The sequence below is a fragment of the Watersipora subatra genome, chromosome 10 (genome assembly GCF_963576615.1).
Source record: "Watersipora subatra chromosome 10, tzWatSuba1.1, whole genome shotgun sequence".
Classification (NCBI taxonomy): domain Eukaryota; kingdom Metazoa; phylum Bryozoa; class Gymnolaemata; order Cheilostomatida; family Watersiporidae; genus Watersipora; species Watersipora subatra.
This window is the reverse complement of record NC_088717.1, coordinates 31866490-31881152: the sequence shown is the minus strand read 5'-3', so window position 1 is coordinate 31881152 and position 14663 is coordinate 31866490. Positions and strand designations below refer to the sequence as shown.

The 14663-nt window shown below is 36.7% G+C and overlaps 1 protein-coding gene across 3 annotated transcripts in view; it reads right to left on the bottom strand.

The window, feature by feature from the left end:
- Positions 1-290: 290 nt before the first annotated feature.
- LOC137406268 (retinoblastoma-associated protein-like) overlaps positions 291-14663 on the bottom strand; it is a 42188-nt gene continuing 27815 nt past the window's right edge. For 2 of the 3 annotated variants that reach the window (XM_068092808.1, XM_068092810.1), the window contains 5 exons: positions 11372-11557; positions 5738-5916; positions 4656-4746; positions 4322-4427; positions 291-815 (listed from right to left, as the gene is read on the bottom strand). In XM_068092808.1, the coding sequence (XP_067948909.1) occupies positions 808-815; positions 4322-4427; positions 4656-4746; positions 5738-5916; positions 11372-11557 (570 nt within the window). In that variant the 3' untranslated portion in view covers positions 291-807. The remainder of the gene's footprint in view (positions 816-4321; positions 4428-4655; positions 4747-5737; positions 5917-11371; positions 11558-14663) is intronic. The other variant, XM_068092809.1, reaches the window with a different exon arrangement.

Sequence of the window (14663 nt, the reverse complement as noted above, 5' to 3'; positions counted from 1 at the left end):
GTGACACCCACTGTATATGTAGTATCTTTATTTATCAAACAATGCTTGTGAGACACACTCTATATGTAGTATCTTTATTTATCAAACAATGCTTGTGAGACACACTGTATATGTAGTATCTTTATTTATCAAACAATGCTTATGACACACACTGTATATGTAGCATCTTTATTTATCAAACAATGCTTGTGACACCCACTGTATATGTAGTATCTTTATTTATCAAACAATGCTTGTGACACGCACTGTATATGTAGTATCTTTATTTATCAAACAATGCTTGTGACACACACTGTATATGTAGTATCTTTATTTATCAAACAATGCTTATGAGACACACTGTATATCTAGTATCTTTACTTATTAAAAATTCATCTATGTCATGAACAGCCATCTATCTATCCATGATTAAATTCACATCATTTTGATCATAGGTTAAAAAACATCATCCGCAGAGCTACAGCAAATAAATATATTCTATAATATATTACTCATTGATTCATAACCTACATAAAACATGAAATAATAAGTTTCATCTTAAAATAATAGCTACCCATAAAAATAGATCAATTGCTGACAAACGAAGGATGCTAACAAGTGACTGTAGTAAAACAGTCATAGCAAAATAGAGATGGGCCTTGAGAAACGCAAAAAGAATACTTTATATGGAGTAGTGTGTCATTTTGAGGATGACACGTGTAGCACCTTTGTAGCCTGAGATGAAGACAAGCAGTTGAACACATCATCCTTCCAATCGTCCCATGACTCCTATGGATCAACAAGCCATAGTCACAAACCAATATGCCTCTACGAGTCTAAAAGAATGTTTAGATGAAACGACTAAGACAGCAACAACAAGTGTTACAATAACTCGTATGACAGCAGCAACACTGCCACAATAACTAGTAGGACAGCAACAATACTGATACAACAACTAGTAGGACAGCAACAACACTGATACAATAACTAGTAGGACATCTATCTATATATATATATATATATATATATATATATATATATATATATATATATATATATATATATATATATGTCCTACTAGTTATTGTATCAGTGCTGTTGCTTTCCTACTAGTTGTTGTATCAGTGTTGTTATATAATATATATATATAATATACGTATATATTTCTCAAAGTATGTGTATGTATATGTGTATGTGTGTCTCTTCAGCTATAGCTATTAAAATCTAACAATAAAATTCCCCAATCTGATGGACTCACGATGGTTGCATCGATAAGTTTCTTATCCGGACGCTCTACCACTGAGCTAGAACGGCATAGTGGCCAAAGACATTTTCATATACCGCATACACCATGCGCGTGCTAATTATTTTAGCAATGCGCCCATGCATTATGACGCCGTTAAGAAATATTTTTCCTAAGGTTCAATTACTATATCTGGGCTCAAGGCCAATTCCAGTATCGTCGTATTGAAACTTATGATGCATAGCTTTTAGTGGAACAGTAATCTTTTTATACACACACTTCTATGCAAGAATTGTTATTATTAATTCTACATATTCAGGACATTTATTTTGTTTTCCCAGTTCGTATTAATTTTATCATTACCGAATAATCTTTCATCGCAGTCATAGCAAAACCGGCTTAATTTAGCTATTACTTGCTAATTATTTCACATTCACATCTAAACATTTTTATACTCGTTTAATTTTTTAAATTTTATTTGAAACATTTTCCTCGTGATAAGAGGAAATATGGGTTTAAAAGTTCTTTGACAAAGTTTGAAAACCTTTACAGCTGTTTTTATTTTCTCTCTTAATTCATTTCAATTGCACAAATCTTTTTTCAAGATATGTAGTTTGAAAGTTAGAATGGCAAATGTTGTTATATGTTAAATACAAATCAACTTTCTGTGCCAAGACTTTTTTAATACCCGGGCAACGCCGGGTAGTACAGCTAATACTAAAGTCATTGTAGGTACCTATAGTTACTAAGGTTAACATAGTATTTTGGTACTATTTTCAACGATGATGATTTTTACCAGGAGGTAATTGCATTAGATGACTATGGGTTTCTATACCACTCTATGTACGTCTATAGCCTACGATATTTTCACATGCCAACACTGAAACAAACTGAAATCATATAATTGTCAACCAAATAAATTTTGATTGTCATCGTAACGAAATAGACTATAGTTAGCCATTACTGTCTAATGATTTCATATTTACATTTAAACACCGCGAAATTTATATTTTTCTTTCTAATTTATTTCAATGAAATACTTCTTTCAGGTTATGAAATTCTAAACTTACAATTGTTTGAAAACTTTTACAGTTGTTTTATTTATTTTTCATTCAGTTGTCCTGCACAAAACCATTTTTTCATGATACAAAGTTTGAAAGTTTCAGTTGTTTGACTAAGTTTGACAACTTTTGCAATTGTTTTTATTTTCTCTCTTAATTTATTTCAACTACACAAAACACTTTTCTCATGATATGAAGTTTGAAAGTTAGAATGGTAACTGTTGGTATATGTTAAATGAAAATAAATTTTCTGTATAAAGACTTTTATTACTCGGGCAACGTCGGGTCGCACAGCTAGTAAAATGAGAAAAAAACTCTTGTTTAGCACTGACCAAGAGGAAGGAGAATTTAACTTGTCCATTAAAAGCTTTTTTTATCAATTTTATGCAGGTGTTCAGCGAATAAGAAAACCATTGTTTATTACTACCCGTAGATATGAAACAAATAATTTCATTTTCATTCATTTAAAAATAGTCCAAGGAGAAAAGCAGACACCTCTTAGTCTAATAGAGTCAAGTTTTATTGTTGATCCACAAAAATAAATGAGTGGAGGTCTTAGCCAACATTCTGATAATTGCTTAACACTTGTTCAATGATGGTTAATAATTCCTGAGTATTTCTATTGATGTAGCAGAAGTTATCAAATCTTGACTATTTCTATTGATGTAGCAGAAGTTATCAAATCTTGACTATTTCTATTGATGTAGCAGAAGTTATCAAATCTTGACTATTTCTATTGATGTAGCAGAAGTTATCAAATCTTGACTATTTCTATTGATGTAGCAGAAGTTATCAAATCTTGACTATTTCTATTGATGTAGCAAAAGTTATCAAGTCTTGAGTATTTCTATTGATGAACAAACATTAAATTGGATGCACATGCTAGTCGAGCCTGGTAAGTTAATGGTAGGCTGTACTGCATCGACTGCATCGAGTGCTGCCAACATCAAGTGCTCCCAACATCGAATGCTGCCAACATCGAGTGCTGCCAACATCGAATGCTGCCAACATCAAGTGCTGCCAACATCGAATGCTGCTAAAATCTAATGCTGCCAACATCGAACGCTGCCAACATCGAACGCTGCCAACATCGAACGCTGCCAACATCGAACGCTACCAACATCGAGTGCTGTCAACATAGATTGCTGCCAACATCGAATGCTGCCAACATCAAGTGCTGCCAACATCGAGTTCTGCCAACATCGAATGCTGCCATCATCGAGTGCTGCCAATATCAAGTGCTACCAACATCGAGTGCTACCAACATCGAGCGCTGCCAACATCGAGCGCTACCAACATCGAGCGCTGCCAACATCGAGCGCTGCCAACATCGAGCGCTGCCAACATCGAGCGCTGCCAACATCGAGCGCTGCCAACATCGAGCGCTACTAACTGTTATAAGGATATAAAAACTGTTGACAGGTTTATTTGCTTGCCCAAGTCTAAAAAACTTTGAGTTGGTTTGAGTTGGTTGTCCAGCTGTAGTTTGTGATGGATAAATTATTTAGCTAACGCAAACCAAGGTTAAACTTTACTGGTGCAATCTGAATATCTGAATATTATATCACATGTTATTATAGTTTGAGCCTAGCAGTTCGAACCATCTCTTTGACATATAAAGCTCAGAGGCAAATATTGCATACAGAGGGTGCTTGCTGATTACCATAGGAGTACGAGTATGAAATCACAGAGACAATGCCTATCAATGAATGGAAAACACGATAAGCATTAATTTATTACCACGCTTACTTGTCAATGAGAAGTTATCCTCTACACGCTTCCTGTCAGTAATACGTGACTGACAGTTATCATTATTCCTCTATTGATGGCCCGAGACGAATCCAATAAAATATTTTTAGCATCGAACACGATTGTGATAAGGCAAGTGTTCGGTTATCAGGGCTTTAAAACAATATGCATATACACTGCCAACTGGACCTGTTCAAGTCTCTGTTGAGTTCGAGTACAGTAGACAACCCAAGGTCAAACAGAACCCCGAGAGAAAAGTGGAAGGAAATTGCTAGACGGGGATACTCACAAGCCTCTCCAGAGGGTTCATCAAACTTGAGTCTCTTGGTGGCCGCCACAGGTGCAGGGGCCAATGGCCTAGGAGCGTCACTGGCTGTTCGCAGTTTTTTCAGACCCTATCGCGACCACCATATCATTACCATGAGTGCACGACATTAACATTAGTGCGGAGTAATACTATTAGTGTATGGCAATATCTTTAGCGCAAGACAATAACATTAGTGCATAGCAATAAAATGAGCGCATTACAATATATGAGCAATATAACTAGAGTGTATATTATTTCAGCTCTAGGAACATATATGATTATTAGTAAAGTATTTCAATGAGAGCACATCTTTTACCTCATAACCATTAAAACAGTAAAGAAGACCGGTTCTCGGTGACATCTGAACTCCTGATTTCAATGGAGAGATAGTTATGGTCTCACTGATCCTAAAAGGGAAATTGGCTGCATGGAGTAAATCCATTCCTGGAAAACAAACGCATGCATGCGGTAGTTGTCTACACGTGATGAGACAACTGTACTCTACAGCAGATACTCTACAGCAGGTACTCTACTGCAGGTACTCTACTGCAGGTACTCTACTGCAGGTACTCTACTGCAGGTACTCTACGGCAGGTACTCTACTGCAGGTACTCTACTGCAGGTACTCTACTGCAGGTACTCTACTGCACAGTACGTATAGGGATCTCTCTATTTATGTATATATGTACTAATACCTTAGCAATCTGGTTTGCCGTTAGAGATCATTAGGTGTTTCGACGAAGCGTATAAAATAAGTAGCTGCGCAATTATTCATAAATACTTAAAGGCTATATATTGGTGTAGGTGTCCGAGTGTCGATATACCAAGCTTGATATCACGAGTTTTAGTTTTGTCGAAAGCAATCTTATCCTTCATCCTAACCTCGAACCCTGATGACGGATGGTCAGACAGACACCCGCTCCTAATATGTGTAGTAAAGCCATATTTTTGTTGTACTTTTAGGTACATGAAATATTTTGCAATATTTTTCCTTTGCAGAGTAGACAATGCTGTCAAGAAAATGAAAAGAACCGATGTAAATCGACGTTTAAGGTAAGAGCTCCCTTTAACTTTTTGTAAAATTACCGTTATCATCAACCATAAAAGGAATGAAATTAATAAAAATAATAAACTAGTCGAAACAAACAAGGCGTATCAAAATTACAATTACATTTATATTGTATCTAAAACTTCAATTTACTGTTACTACATTTGCTGTTATTATTATTTCAATCCTCCAACTATGTCTGGTTCGCAATAAAATAGTCAAGCATTGACCGGTCCGCGGTCAGAAAAAGGTTGGGGACGACTGGTCTACGCGATACGCTAATGACAGACCAGAAGCTACAACTTAGTTGCATGAAAGACAAGGTTGCATGAAAGACAGCACTATCCCACCTGATTGGGGAACTTTTATGGGGACTGTGGCCAACCTTTGGGCCGGGAGAAGGTGGTGGCCGTCTTTCCGAGGTGAACTGCAGAAGGTAAGCTTTCATACTTTGCATGTAGACATCATTGTAAAACTTGATAATGGAAGCGGTACCGACAGGAGGACCAATGAGCACCCGTTTGTAGATCTGTCAACAAGAATTTAAAATTTATATAAGTAGAGGCTGTGGTGAGGTATAGACAGACAGACAGACAGACAAATGGTAAATAGTAAGGCATGCATAGGTATGTGCTGACACGTAGGTATGTGCTGACACATAAGTATGTGCTAACACATAGGTATGTGCTGACACGTAGGTATGTGCTGACATATAAGTATGTGTTAACACATAGGTATGTGTTGACACGTAGGTATGTGCTGACACGTAGGTATGTGCTGACATATAAGTATGTGTTAACACATAGGTATGTGTTGACACGTAGGTATGTGCTGACACGTAGGTATGTGCTGACACATAAGTATGTGTTAACACATAGGTATGTGCTGACACATAGGTATGTGCTAAAACATAGGTATGTGTTGACACATAGGTATGTGCTGACACGTAGGCATGTGCTAACACATAGGTATGTGCTGACACGTAGGTATGTGCTGACACATAGGTATGTGCTAACACATAGGTACATATGTGCTAACACATAGGTATGTGCTGACACGTAGGTATGTGCTAGCACATAGGTATGTGCTGACACGTAGGTATGTGCTGACACATAAGTATGTGTTAACACATAGGTATGTGTTGACACGTAGGTATGTGCTGACACATAGGTATGTGCTAAAACATAGGTATGTGCTGACACGTAGGTATGTGCTGACACATAGGTATGTGCTAACACATAGGTTTGTGCTGACACGTAGGTATGTGCTAACACATAGGTATGTGCTGACACGTAGGTATGTGCTGACACATAAGTATGTGTTAACACATAGGTATGTGTTGACACGTAGGTATGTGCTGACACATAGGTATGTGCTAAAACATAGGTATGTGCTAACACATAGGTATGTGCTGACACGTAGGTATGTGCTGACATATAAGTATGTGTTAACACATAGGTATGTGTTGACACGTAGATATGTGCTGACACATAGGTATGTGCTAACACATAGGTATGTGCTGACACGTAGGTATGTGCTGACACATAAGTATGTGTTAACACATAGGTATGTGTTGACACGTAGGTATGTGCTGACACATAGGTATGTGCTAACACATAGGTATGTGTTGACATACCTTGGAATATGATGATGGTTTTTCCACCTCACCATACAAATCCTGTTTCACCATATGAATTCAACAAAATTCTTCCCGAGTTCAAATTGCTTATTGTCGGGGAGCCAATTACGTACGTCAAAATAGCAAAGACAACGAATGTTGTTCCCCAAAAATATTTTCACAATCCTGAAAGAGACACAATGACTGATTTCTCTTTCAGTTCAGCAATTTTTGTGTGTGAAACGGTAATATTTTCCCCTCAAAACCAATAGCAAAGTTGAAGTTGCAATCCCTTCATAAAGAAGATCTAGTGGTCAGACAACTTCCATTAACTTTCTAACAAAATCTATTTTATTATGAAAACCGCATCATTAGGGTTTTCTTGCTGAATTAGGTTGAAGATGTTTTAAACAGGTCCCCTAACAGTTATAGTGAAACAGGTCCCCTAACAGTTATAGTGAAACAGGTCCCCTAACAGTTATAGTGAAACAGGTCCCCTAACAGTTATAGTGAAACAGGTCCCCTAACAGTTATAGTGAAACAGGTCCCCTAACAGTTATAGTGAAACAGGCCCCCTAACAGTTATAGTGAAACAGGTCCCCTAAAAGTTATAGTGAAACAGGTCCCCTAACAGTTATAGTGAAACAGGTCCCCTAAAAGTTATAGTGAAACAGGTCCCCTAACAGTTATAGTGAAACAGGTCCCCTAACAGTTATAGTGAAACAGGCCCCCTAACAGTTATAGTGAAACAGGTCCCCTAACAGTTATAGTGAAACAGGCCCCCTAACAGTTATAGTGAAACAGGTCCCCTAACAGTTATAGTGAAACAGGTCCCCTAACAGTTATAGTGAAACAGGTCCCCTAACAGTTATAGTGAAACAGGTCCCCTAACAGTTATAGTGAAACAGGTCCCCTAACAGTTATAGTGAAACAGGCCCCCTAACAGTTATAGTGAAACAGGTCCCCTAACAGTTATAGTGAAACAGGCCCCCTAACAGTTATAGTGAAACAGGTCCCCTAACAGTTATAGTGAAACAGGTCCCCTAACAGTTATAGTGAAACAGGTCCCCTAACAGTTATAGTGAAACAGGCCCCCTAACAGTTATAGTGAAACAGGTCCCCTAACAGTTATAGTGAAACAGGCCCCCTAACAGTTATAGTGAAACAGGTCCCCTAACAGTTATAGTGAAACAGGCCCCCTAACAGTTATAGTGAAACAGGTCCCCTAACAGTTATAGTGAAACAGGTCCCCTAAAAGTTATAGTGAAACAGGTCCCCTAAAAGTTATAGTGAAACAGGTCCCCTAACAGTTATAGTGAAACAGGCCCCCTAACAGTTATAGTGAAACAGGTCCCCTAAAAGTTATAGTGAAACAGGTCCCCTAACAGTTATAGTGAAACAGGTCCCCTAAAAGTTATAGTGAAACAGGTCCCCTAACAGTTATAGTGAAACAGGTCCCCTAACAGTTATAGTGAAACAGGCCCCCTAACAGTTATAGTGAAACAGGTCCCCTAACAGTTATAGTGAAACAGGCCCCCTAACAGTTATAGTGAAACAGGTCCCCTAACAGTTATAGTGAAACAGGTCCCCTAACAGTTATAGTGAAACAGGTCCCCTAACAGTTATAGTGAAACAGGCCCCCTAACAGTTATAGTGAAACAGGTCCCCTAACAGTTATAGTGAAACAGGCCCCCTAACAGTTATAGTGAAACAGGTCCCCTAACAGTTATAGTGAAACAGGCCCCCTAACAGTTATAGTGAAACAGGTCCCCTAACAGTTATAGTGAAACAGGTCCCCTAAAAGTTATAGTGAAACAGGTCCCCTAAAAGTTATAGTGAAACAGGTCCCCTAACAGTTATAGTGAAACAGGCCCCCTAACAGTTATAGTGAAACAGGTCCCCTAAAAGTTATAGTGAAACAGGTCCCCTAACAGTTATAGTGAAACAGGTCCCCTAAAAGTTATAGTGAAACAGGTCCCCTAACAGTTATAGTGAAACAGGTCCCCTAACAGTTATAGTGAAACAGGCCCCCTAACAGTTATAGTGAAACAGGCCCCCTAACAGTTATAGTGAAACAGGCCCCCTAACAGTTATAGTGAAACAGGCCCCCTAACAGTTATAGTGAAAGCGAAAACCGAAGCTGATAAGTGATAAACTTTTAGTAATAAAAAGTTCAAGTTTAGTAAAATAGTTGAGAATACCAACTAAATACCCACTACTAAAGCTTCGCTTTAGTAGTGGGTATTTAGTAAGGTAAACTTATATAAAGTGAACTCAAAGTTTTTGTTATACGTACGCCTGTCTTGAAGGTAAGAACTTTCTACGGTACGTAGTACTGCTCATAGACATTGTAGCGTTACATTTTAATGCAGATCATAAGCAATAAATACACTAAATATCATAAAGTTACTGTAGGTAACTATAGTTACTAAGGTTAACATGCTTTTTTGTCACCAATTATTAACATGTACAGCACTTATATAAAATTTTGATGATTATTTACCAGGGGATGTTTGCATTATATAATTATTATAGTTTCTATACCCTACATACGATTTTTTCGGATCAAAATCGTATCCTGAGGGTGCACTGTTTTTTGCAATTTTGGCTGGTGACATCTATGTTATCATTAGGGTTGGAAATGAAGTGGAATGAAACTACAACCATAGCGTAGGACAAACTGCCATTACGTTACATTTTAATGCAGATCATATTCAATAAATTCACTAAATATACTAAAGTCACTGTAGGTAACTATAGTTACTAAGGTTAGCATACTATTAGGTTAATAATTTTCAATATGTACAGCACTTATATACCTGGGGATGTTTGCATTATATAATTATGGTTTATAGATTATCGATTCTATAAACTATGGTTTCTATACACCTACATACGATTGTTTCATTATACGATGCCAACCCTGGAACGGATCAACATCGTATCCTGAGGGTGCACTGTAGTAGGCTGATGAGCACATTTTACACATTGGCTTTTACTGCTACCGATTCATTGTCCCAGCTACTCTTTTTGTGGCCATTTACGTAAAGAAATTGAGTAGTAATCCGCTTTTTTACAGATTCTAAATTAAAATTATTTCAACTTTTATTACAGCAAGCTAATATAAGCGGCCACGGTAAAGACTACGACATGTCACAATTGGTCACAAGAGCTTTCATCGGTAGCATGGTTTCATGGTTGCGTTTACTGTAGTGAGTGGCTATAACCGGAAGCGAAAGTCAACGAAGATGAAGGCTAAGACAAGGGTCTTTTACATTCTTGCACCGGAAATAGCCTGATGTGTCTTGACGGCGACCTGATCTGACCTAATCTATACTTACTCAACGGGTAACACTTCTTACTACCTTTACTGCCTCAACAATATTTCCTTCATGTGAAGAGCTCTGAACAGTTCTGTCTATACAAGCTCAAGTTACAATGAGCTCTGAACAGTTCTGTCTATACAAACTCAAGCTACAATGAGCTCTGGACAGTTGTCTATACAAACTCAAGTTACAATGAGCTCTGAACAGTTCTGTCTATACAAACTCAAGTTACAATGAGCTCTGAACAGTTCTGTCTATACAAACTCAAGTTACAATGAGCTCTGAACAGTTCTGTCTATACAAACTCAAGTTACAATGAGCTCTGAACAGTTCTGTCAATACAAACTCAAGTTACAATGAGCTCTGAACAGTTCTGTCTATACAAACTCAAGTTACGATGAGCTCTGAACAGTTCTGTCTATACGTACTCAAGTTACAATGAGCTCTGAACAGTTCTGTCTATACAAACTCAAGTTACAATGAGCTCTGAACAGTTCTGTCTACACAAATCTATCAAGTCTATTCTATTATCAAGTCTATTCTATTATCAAGTCTATTCTATTATCAAGTGTATTCTATTATCAAGTCTATTCTATTATCAAGTCTATTCTATTATCAAGTCTATTCTATTATCAAGTCTATTCTATTATCAAGTCTATTCTATTATCAAGTCTATTCTATTATCAAGTCTATTCTATTATCAAGTCTATTCTATTATCAAGTTTATTCTATTATCAAGTCTATTCTATTATCAAGTCTTTCTCACACCACCAATAGCCGCTACCATGTATTTGTTACTTTGTGATTGTACTTGGCGAATTAGAACAATTAAAACAGGTTTTTCCATCGTAATATCCTGTTTTGGGTAAATTTTTCAGAGGGTGGGAACGGATTAATTTTTATTTAGTTATTTTAAATAAGAAAAGTTGACTTGGGATGTGAGAGAATTGACATACGAGCATATTGACATATGGTCCGGACCCCGTCAAGCACATATGTCAAGGTATGATAGTAAATGGTTAACACCACACTACACTCACAGAAGAGTCTGGCTTGTGGGGAAGCTTCTCATGCGCAGCGACGATGACCTTGAATTTGACTTCTTTGTCAATGACCTTGCAGATGGCATACAGAGAGCACATGATAATCTGATCTAGATGCCTGCCCTTGAGAAGGTCATGTCTGTATTTGATGCAGTACTCGAGACATGTCCATACCTTGGGTGCCTGTCGATAGCGATGGCTTGTTAAAATTAATACAACTCGTATAGAAATGGTGACAGACGAGCTCATACATGCTATGAATGGTAGACACTGGGAGTGTTCCACCAGAGTCGTTAACAACGTATTGGAATCAGTCATTAAACAGCTGACGCTGGAAATCCAAGCGAAGCACTGAACTACATGAGGTTCATTTGATCAATAAGCCCTGTGTAATCACTCCCTTGCACAATGGCTAAACAAATTGAGACGCTCCACCATTTATTCTGCATGCATCCTCGTTAAAGAAAGGCTACAACTCATCATCCAATGACAACCAGTAGCTACGAGAGAATATAACAAGTATGAGTGTTATGAACATATGTGATGGGTAAGAACATGACTAGAAACAGCTAGTGACCAGAGCATTTCTACTCAATAATTGACAGGTGAACAGTGTTAGTGGCTTTCAAGGGGGAGTAGGAGGCCTCCTATGTCAGATCTGTAAGAGGTCTTCTATGTCAGATCTGTTAAATCAAATTCTTATCATGGAGATAACTATATGCAATAATAATGATTATCATTTAAAACTCAGCTGTACATAATAACAAGGTATACATGAACCCTAAAGCACAGCTGTACATAATAACAAGGTATACATGAACCCTAAAGCACAGCTGTACATAATAACAAGGTATACATGAACCCTAAAGCACAGCTGTACATAATAACAAGTTATACATGAACCCTAAAGCACAGCTGTACATAATAACAAGGTATACATGAACCCTAAAGCACAGCTGTATATAATAACAAGGTATACATGAACCCTAAAGCACAGCTGTACATAATAACAAGGTATACATGAACCCTAAAGCGCATCTGTACATAATAACAAGGTATACATAAACCCTAAAGCACAGCTGTACATAATAACAAGTTATACATGAACCCTAAAGCACAGCTGTACATAATAACAAGGTATACATGAACCCTAAAGCACAGCTGTACATAATAACAAGGTATACATGAACCCTAAAGCACAGCTGTATATAATAACAAGGTATACATGAACCCTAAAGCACAGCTGTATATAATAACAAGGTATACATGAACCCTAAAGCACAGCTGTATATAATAACAAGGTATACATGAACCCTAAAGCACAGCTGTATATAATAACAAGGTATACATGAACCCTAAAGCACAGCTGTACATAATAACAAGTTATACATGAACCCTAAAGCACAGCTGTACATAATAACAAGGTATACATGAACCCTAAAGCACTGCTGCACATTTTATTTTACCATAAACTGTACAATATAATAAACATTAATTTAAAATGAATTTAAAATACAATAAACACTCCTATAATGTAAATTTAAGATAACGTAAAGATTTTATGTGGAGTTTTTGCTTCGTACTATGTAAAAAAAATCCATATGACGTAAAGCGTCAAGTTGGGGCAAGTTCTCAAATTTGATTTGAATGTTAGTTTATCTAACCTCACTTGCGAGATAAAAAATGACGTGCGTATAGCGTTATATCTATTATATATACAACTATCACGCCATTCTAGTATAATCTAGTTTGTCTTGATAGATTGTCAGATGTGTTGATAAAACAGAAAATAGATAACTGTCCAATTTATCCAAAATAATAAAAGGCGATCGATTTGTGCAGGTGTTACAGGGTTAGTCTACCAGCCTGAATGTCACGAGTTGGAGTATTGTCGAAAGTTATATTTTATCCTAACCTTGACCCCTGGATACAGATAGATGACCAACTGGTAGTACCGCTTTTTATAGTAAATATTTTGTTGTTTTACTTTATTCTAGATGTATAAAGTCTTTGTTATTAGTTTTATTTTGCAGAATAGACTTGGCTGTATAGAAAAAAATAAGCAAATTGTTGTAAATAAACGTGGAAGACATGCGCTCTGATGTACCATAACTTGTAAGTTATAGCAAGAATATGGCCTATGACTATGGAATATGGCCAAGAATATGGCCTATAAGTTATAGAAGAATTATAGCCTATGACAATGTTGAAGTTTAGTTTAGTAAAATACATACTAAAACATAGCTTTAAGTATGTGTTTAATTAGATAAATTCAATTAAATTAAATTCAACATTAATGATATACGCCTGTCCCGGAGGTAAGAACCTCCCCATGGTACATACTGCACATAGTCCATTGTAATGTTACATTTTCTTGCAGATCACAACCACTAAAGTTACTGTAGGCAACTGCAGTTTCTAAGGTTAACTAACAATACTGCAATAATGGTACAGCCCACAAATTAAAAAGGTTAAGAGAAGTTTTTCCTTTCTGAATGACCAAAGGGGTGAGTTTAGAAAGATCTTGCAATGAATTAGGTAATTTACATGTATTTCACTGTTCTTATAACGTAATATCACTATAACATAATGATTTTGGAACGGCTTATTTATGTCGTAGGAGCGCCCACCGTAAATGTTTTACTGGTCGTTCAAGTCGCGATGGCAGTCCGGAAGTATCGTTCAGCTTTTATCGTTGTTCTCTGTATAAAGATAAAATATAAATTCCAAAATGTTCTCAAAATAAAGTAATAATTATTTTAACAACAATAAACGACTATTATTGCAGTATAAATATTATTCACAAACATTTTAATCTTCAAGCACCAGTTTTACAGCTATTAACACCTGCTATTAACACCTGCGATTAACACCTGCTATTAACACCTGCTATTAACATCTGCTACTAACACCTGCTATTAACACCTGCTATTAACACCTGCTATTAACACCTGCTATTAACACCTGCTATTAACACCTGCAATAGTCTCACGCTTACTATTGAAATTTGCTGGGATAGTAAAAGACTCACTCGTAAAAATTATTATCATTACCAGAATTCTCCATCCTGACTAATTTTCTGTAAAATAGGAAATTTGACACTTGCAGCAAGTTTATATAATGACAATAAGCCTTAAGACACCTGTGTTACTCTTACCCAAACCTTTACACTACTCGACTATTACTTTATTACTAGATTATCAAGTATTCATCAGTATTACTATATTTAGTACATACATACCTTCATCAGTATTACTATATTTAGTACATACATACCTTCATCAGTATT